Source organism: Takifugu flavidus, unplaced genomic scaffold (assembly GCF_003711565.1).
Source record: "Takifugu flavidus isolate HTHZ2018 unplaced genomic scaffold, ASM371156v2 ctg1081, whole genome shotgun sequence".
Lineage (NCBI taxonomy): Eukaryota > Metazoa > Chordata > Actinopteri > Tetraodontiformes > Tetraodontidae > Takifugu > Takifugu flavidus.
The window spans coordinates 1-7,426 of record NW_026621846.1 but is presented as its reverse complement, the minus strand read 5'-3'; the positions used below and the strand labels follow the sequence as shown (position 1 = coordinate 7,426).

At 38.7% G+C, this 7,426-nt stretch overlaps 2 protein-coding genes across 2 annotated transcripts; both read left to right on the top strand.

The window, feature by feature from the left end:
• The first annotated feature begins 1,966 nt into the window (after positions 1 to 1,966).
• Positions 1,967 to 3,964, top strand: LOC130519671 (receptor-type tyrosine-protein phosphatase H-like). The gene is made up of 5 exons (XM_057023176.1): positions 1,967 to 2,180; positions 2,377 to 2,631; positions 2,829 to 3,083; positions 3,280 to 3,533; positions 3,731 to 3,964. The coding sequence occupies exons 1-4, from the start codon at positions 2,120 to 2,122 to the stop codon at positions 3,519 to 3,521; spliced, it is 813 nt and encodes a 270-aa protein (XP_056879156.1). The 5' UTR covers positions 1,967 to 2,119; the 3' UTR covers positions 3,522 to 3,533; positions 3,731 to 3,964.
• A 352-nt stretch (positions 3,965 to 4,316) lies between these two features.
• LOC130519672 (receptor-type tyrosine-protein phosphatase H-like) lies at positions 4,317 to 7,420 on the top strand (the record flags this gene model as incomplete). The annotated part of the gene is made up of 7 exons (XM_057023178.1): positions 4,317 to 4,430; positions 4,627 to 4,881; positions 5,077 to 5,331; positions 5,527 to 5,781; positions 5,977 to 6,231; positions 6,879 to 7,133; positions 7,327 to 7,420. Coding segments are annotated over exons 1-7 (1,430 nt in total), but the record flags the coding sequence as incomplete, so codon positions are not given.
• Between the last annotated feature and the right edge of the window lie 6 nt (positions 7,421 to 7,426).

The window sequence follows — 7,426 nt, the reverse complement described above, 5'->3', positions numbered from 1 at the left end:
ACTAGCCTTTTATACACATAAAATTGAATTATATTGATACACAGATGGAAAAACACACCCAATTTCAAAGAGTTTTGTGGAAAAAGTCCAGTTTTAACACTTGATTTCATGTCTGTTTTCAGCTCCCCTGAACACAGACAGCTTCAGTCTAACTGGACAAAATGAGACCAGCATCAGTCTGCAGTGGAATAAAGTCAACAACCACAGTTTTATTCTGCAGTTTAATGGTTCAGTGATAAACGTTCTTCCACCTGATGGACCTGGACCAGTGAATTACACAGTCTCTGGTCTCAGAGCTGGAACTGAGTACATATTCATGCTCTTCACTGAGTTAGCGGGGTCACCAGCACAGGGGTCAATCTGACTGCTGTCACAGGTCAGATACAGTTTTTTTATTCAATTATAAACATTTACTTCAAATTTTGTCATGTAAAAGAAAGATAATGACTTGACTAGCCTTTTATACACATAAAATTGAATATATTGATACACAGATGGAAAACACACCCCAATTTCAAAGAGTTTTGTGGAAAAAGTCCAGTTTTAACACCTGATTTCATGTCTGTTTCCAGCTCCCCTGAACACAGACAGCTTCAGTCTAACTGGACAAAGAGACCAGCATCAGTCTGCAGTGGAATAAAGTCAACAACCACAGTTTTATTCTGCAGTTTAATGGTTCAGTGATAACGTTCTTCCACCTGATGGACCTGGACCAGTGAATTACACAGTCTCTGGTCTCAGAGCTGAACTGAGTACATATTCATGCTCTCACTGAGGTTAGCGGGGTCACCAGCACAGGGGTCAATCTGACTGCTGTCACAGGTCAGATACAGTTTTTATTCAATTATAAACATTTACTTCAAATTTTAGTCATGTAAAAAGAAAGATAATGACTTGACTAGCCTTTTATACACATAAAATTGAATTATATTGATACACAGATGGAAAACACAACCCAATTTCAAGAGTTTTGTGGAAAAAGTCCAGTTTTAACACTGATTTCATGTCTGTTTTCAGCTCCCCTGAACACAGACAGCTTCAGTCTAACTGGACAAAATGAGACCAGCATCAGTCTGCAGTGGAATAAAGTCAACAACCACAGTTTTATTCTGCAGTTTAATGGTTCAGTGATAAACGTTCTTCCCCCTGATGGACCTGGACCAGTGAATTACACAGTCTCTGGTCTCAGAGCTGGAACTGAGTACATATTCATCATGCTCTTCACTGAGGTTAACGGGGTCACCAGCACAGGGGTCAATCTGACTGCTGTCACAGGTCAGATACAGTTTTTATTTATTCATATACAAAGTTTTTCTTCCTTCATAGTCATTAAAAAGAAAGATAATGACTTGACTAGCCTTTTATACACATAAAATTGAATTATTTGATACACAGATGGAAAAACACAACCCAATTTCAAAGAGTTTTGTGGAAAAAGTCCAGTTTTAACACCTGATTTCATGTCTGTTTTAGCTCCCCTGAACACAGACAGCTTCAGTCTAACTGGACAAAATGAGACCAGCATCAGTCTGCAGTGGAATAAAGTCAACAACCACAGTTTTATTCTGCAGTTTAATGGTTCAGTGATCAACGTTCTTTCCACCTGATGGACCTGGACCAGTGATTACAACAGTCTCTGGTCTCAGAGAGCTGAACTGAGTACATATTCATGCTCTTCACTGAGGTTAGCGGGGTCACCAGCACAGGGGTCAATCTGACTGCTGTCACAGGTCAGATACAGTTTTTTATTCAATTATAAACATTTACTTCAAATTTTGTCTTGTAAAAAGAAAGATAATGACTTGACTAGCCTTTTATCACATAAAATTGAATTATATTGATACACAGATGGAAAACACAACCCAATTTCAAAGAGTTTTGTGGAAAAAGTCCAGTTTTAACACCTGATTTCATGTCTGTTTTCAGCTCCCCTGAACACAGACAGCTTCAGTCTAACTGGCAAAATGAGACCAGCATCAGTCTGCAGTGGAATAAAGTCAACAACCACAGTTTTATTCTGCAGTTTAATGGTTCAGTGATAAACGTTCTTCCACCTGATGGACCTGGACCAGTGAATTACACAGTCTCTGGTCTCAGAGCTGAAACTGAGTACATATTCATGCTCTTCACTGAGGTTAACGGGGTCACCAGCACAGGGGTCAATCTGACTGCTGTCACAGGTCAGATACAGTTTTTTATTCATATACAAAGTTTTTCTTCCTTCATAGTCATTAAAAAGAAAGATAATGACTTGACTAGCCTTTTATACACATAAAATTGAATTATATTGATACACAGATGGAAAACACAACCCAATTTCAAAGAGTTTTGTGGAAAAAGTCCAGTTTTAACACCTGATTTCATGTCTGTTTTCAGCTCCCCTGAACACAGACAGCTTCAGTCTAACTGGACAAAATGAGACCAGCATCAGTCTGCAGTGGAATAAAGTCAACAACCACAGTTTTATTCTGCAGTTTAATGGTTCAGTGATAAACGTTCTTCCACCTGATGGACCTGGACCAGTGAATTACACAGTCTCTGGTCTCAGAGCTGGAACTGAGTACATATTCATGCTCTTCACTGAGGTTAGCGGGGTCACCAGCACAGGGGTCAATCTGACTGCTGTCACAGGTCAGATACAGTTTTTTATTCAATTATAAACATTTACTTCAAATTTTGTCATGTAAAAAGAAAGATAATGACTTGACTAGCCTTTTATACACATAAAATTGAATTATATTGATACACAGATGGAAAACACAACCCAATTTCAAAGAGTTTTGTGGAAAAAGTCCAGTTTTAACACTTGATTTCATGTCTGTTTTCAGCTCCCCTGAACACAGACAGCTTCAGTCTAACTGGACAAAATGAGACCAGCATCAGTCTGCAGTGGAATAAAGTCAACAACCACAGTTTTATTCTGCAGTTTAATGGTTCAGTGATAAACGTTCTTCCACCTGATGGACCTGGACCAGTGAATTACACAGTCTCTGGTCTCAGAGCTGAAACTGAGTACATATTCATGCTCTTCACTGTGGTTAACGGGGTCACCAGCACAGGGGTCAATCTGACTGCTGTCACAGGTCAGATACAGTTTTTTATTCATATACAAAGTTTTTCTTCCTTCATAGTCATTAAAAAGAAAGATAATGACTTGACTAGCCTTTTATACACATAAAATTGAATTATATTGATACACAGATGGAAAACACAACCCAATTTCAAAGAGTTTTGTGGAAAAAGTCCAGTTTTAACACCTGATTTCATGTCTGTTTTCAGCTCCCCTGAACACAGACAGCTTCAGTCTAACTGGACAAAATGAGACCAGCATCAGTCTGCAGTGGAATAAAGTCAACAACCACAGTTTTATTCTGCAGTTTAATGGTTCAGTGATAAACGTTCTTCCACCTGATGGACCTGGACCAGTGAATTACACAGTCTCTGGTCTCAGAGCTGGAACTGAGTACATATTCATGCTCTTCACTGAGGTAAGGGGGTCACCAGCACAGGGGTCAATCTGACTGCTGTCACAGGTCAGATACAGTTTTTTATTCAATTATAAACATTTACTTCAAATTTTGTCATGTAAAAAGAAAGATAATGACTTGACTAGCCTTTTATACACATAAAATTGAATTATATTGATACACAGATGGAAAACACAACCCAATTTCAAAGAGTTTTGTGGAAAAAGTCCAGTTTTAACACTTGATTTCATGTCTGTTTTCAGCTCCCCTGAACACAGACAGCTTCAGTCTAACTGGACAAAATGAGACCAGCATCAGTCTGCAGTGGAATAAAGTCAACAACCACAGTTTTATTCTGCAGTTTAATGGTTCAGTGATAAACGTTCTTCCACCTGATGGACCTGGACCAGTGAATTACACAGTCTCTGGTCTCAGAGCTGAAACTGAGTACATATTCATGCTCTTCACTGTGGTTACGGGGTCACCAGCACAGGGGTCAATCTGACTGCTGTCACAGGTCAGATACAGTTTTTTATTCATATACAAAGTTTTTTCCTTCATAGTCATTAAAAAGAAAGATAATGACTTGACTAGCCTTTTATACACATAAAATTGAATTATATTGATACACAGATGGAAAACACAACCCAATTTCAAAGAGTTTTGTGGAAAAAGTCCAGTTTTAACACCTGATTTCATGTCTGTTTTCAGCTCCCCTGAACACAGACAGCTTCAGTCTAACTGGACAAAATGAGACCAGCATCAGTCTGCAGTGGAATAAAGTCAACAACCACAGTTTTATTCTGCAGTTTAATGGTTCAGTGATAAACGTTCTTCCACCCTGACCTGGACCAGTGAATTACACAGTCTCTGGTCTCAGAGCTGGAACTGAGTACATATTCATGCTCTTCACTGAGGTTAGCGGGGTCACCAGCACAGGGGTCAATCTGACTGCTGTCACAGGTCAGATACAGTTTTTTATTCAATTATAAACATTTACTTCAAATTTTGTCATGTAAAAGAAAGATAATGACTTGACTAGCCTTTTATACACATAAAATTGAATTATATTGATACACAGATGGAAAACACAACCCAATTTCAAAGAGTTTTGTGGAAAAAGTCCAGTTTTAACACTTGATTTCATGTCTGTTTTCAGCTCCCCTGAACACAGACAGCTTCAGTCTAACTGGACAAAATGAGACCAGCATCAGTCTGCAGTGGAATAAAGTCAACAACCACAGTTTTATTCTGCAGTTTAATGGTTCAGTGATAAACGTTCTTCCACCTGATGGACCTGGACCAGTGAATTACACAGTCTCTGGTCTCAGAGCTGAAACTGAGTACATATTCATGCTCTTCACTGTGGTTAACGGGGTCACCAGCACAGGGGTCAATCTGACTGCTGTCACAGGTCAGATACAGTTTTTATTCATATACAAAGTTTTTCTTCCTTCATAGTCATTAAAAAGAAAGATAATGACTTGACTAGCCTTTTATACACATAAAATTGAATTATATTGATACACAGATGGAAAACACAACCCAATTTCAAAGAGTTTTGTGGAAAAAGTCCAGTTTTAACACCTGATTTCATGTCTGTTTTCAGCTCCCCTGAACACAGACAGCTTCAGTCTAACTGGACAAAATGAGACCAGCATCAGTCTGCAGTGGAATAAAGTCAACAACCACAGTTTTATTCTGCAGTTTAATGGTTCAGTGATAAACGTTCTTCCACCTGATGGACCTGGACCAGTGAATTACACAGTCTCTGGTCTCAGAGCTGGAACTGAGTACATATTCATGCTCTTCACTGAGGTTAGCGGGGTCACCAGCACAGGGGTCAATCTGACTGCTGTCACAGGTCAGATACAGTTTTTTATTCAATTATAAACATTTACTTCAATTTTGTCATGTAAAAAAAAGATAATGACTTGACTAGCCTTTTATACACATAAAATTGAATTATATTGATACACAGATGGAAAACACAACCCAATTTCAAAGAGTTTTGTGGAAAAAGTCCAGTTTTAACACTTGATTTCATGTCTGTTTTCAGCTCCCCTGAACACAGACAGCTTCAGTCTAACTGGACAAAATGAGACCAGCATCAGTCTGCAGTGGAATAAAGTCAACAACCACAGTTTTATTCTGCAGTTTAATGGTTCAGTGATAAACGTTCTTCCACCTGATGGACCTGGACCAGTGAATTACACAGTCTCTGGTCTCAGAGCTGAAACTGAGTACATATTCATGCTCTTCACTGTGGTTAACGGGGTCACCAGCACAGGGGTCAATCTGACTGCTGTCACAGGTCAGATACAGTTTTTTATTCATATACAAAGTTTTTCTTCCTTCATAGTCATTAAAAAGAAAGATAATGACTTGACTAGCCTTTTATACACATAAAATTGAATTATATTGATACACAGATGGAAAACACAACCCAATTTCAAAGAGTTTGTGGAAAAAGTCCAGTTTTAACACCTGATTTCATGTCTGTTTTCAGCTCCCCTGAACACAGACAGCTTCAGTCTAACTGGACAAAATGAGACCAGCATCAGTCTGCAGTGGAATAAAGTCAACAACCACAGTTTTATTCTGCAGTTTAATGGTTCAGTGATAAACGTTCTTCCACCTGATGGACCTGGACCAGTGAATTACACAGTCTCTGGTCTCAGAGCTGGAACTGAGTACATATTCATGCTCTTCACTGAGGTTAGCGGGGTCACCAGCACAGGGGTCAATCTGACTGCTGTCACAGGTCAGATACAGTTTTTTATTCAATTATAAACATTTACTTCAAATTTTGTCATGTAAAAAGAAAGATAATGACTTGACTAGCCTTTTATACACATAAAATTGAATTATATTGATACACAGATGGAAAACACAACCCAATTTCAAAGAGTTTTTGGAAAAAGTCCAGTTTTAACACTTGATTTCATGTCTGTTTTCAGCTCCCCTGAACACAGACAGCTTCAGTCTAACTGGACAAAATGAGACCAGCATCAGTCTGCAGTGGAATAAAGTCAACAACCACAGTTTTATTCTGCAGTTTCAATGATAAAGTGATAAACGTTCTTCCACCTGATGGACCTGGACCAGTGAATTACACAGTCTCTGGTCTCAGAGCTGAAACTGAGTACATATTCATGCTCTTCACTGTGGTTAACGGGGTCACCAGCACAGGGGTCAATCTGACTGCTGTCACAGGTCAGATACAGTTTTTTATTCATATACAAAGTTTTTCTTCCTTCATAGTCATTAAAAGAAAGATAATGACTTGACTAGCCTTTTATACACATAAAATTGAATTATATTGATACACAGATGGAAAACACAACCCAATTTCAAAGAGTTTTGTGGAAAAAGTCCAGTTTTAACACCTGATTTCATGTCTGTTTTCAGCTCCCCTGAACACAGACAGCTTCAGTCTAACTGGACAAAATGAGACCAGCATCAGTCTGCAGTGGAATAAAGTCAACAACCACAGTTTTATTCTGCAGTTTAATGGTTCAGTGATAAACGTTCTTCCACCTGATGGACCTGGACCAGTGAATTACACAGTCTCTGGTCTCAGAGCTGGAACTGAGTACATATTCATGCTCTTCACTGAGGTTAGCGGGGTCACCAGCACAGGGGTCAATCTGACTGCTGTCACAGGTCAGATACAGTTTTTCAATTATAAACATTTACTTCAAATTTTGTCATGTAAAAAGAAAGATAATGACTTGACTAGCCTTTTATACACATAAAATTGAATTATATTGATACACAGATGGAAAACACAACCCAATTTCAAAGAGTTTTGTGGAAAAAGTCCAGTTTTAACACTTGATTTCATGTCTGTTTTCAGCTCCCCTGAACACAGACAGCTTCAGTCTAACTGGACAAAATGAGACCAGCATCAGTCTGCAGTGGAATAAAGTCAACAACCACAGTTTTATTCTGCAGTT

Bases quoted from the DNA above. Each gene is read 5' to 3' on its own strand.
- LOC130519671 (XM_057023176.1), top strand. From the start codon at position 2,120: ATGCTCTTCACTGAGGTTAACGGGGTCACCAGCACAGGGGTCAATCTG. The intron at 2,181-2,376 runs GTCAGATACAGT...GTCTGTTTTCAG, and splicing joins CAATCTGACTGCTGTCACAG to CTCCCCTGAACACAGACAGC. The intron at 2,632-2,828 runs GTCAGATACAGT...GTCTGTTTTCAG, and splicing joins CAATCTGACTGCTGTCACAG to CTCCCCTGAACACAGACAGC.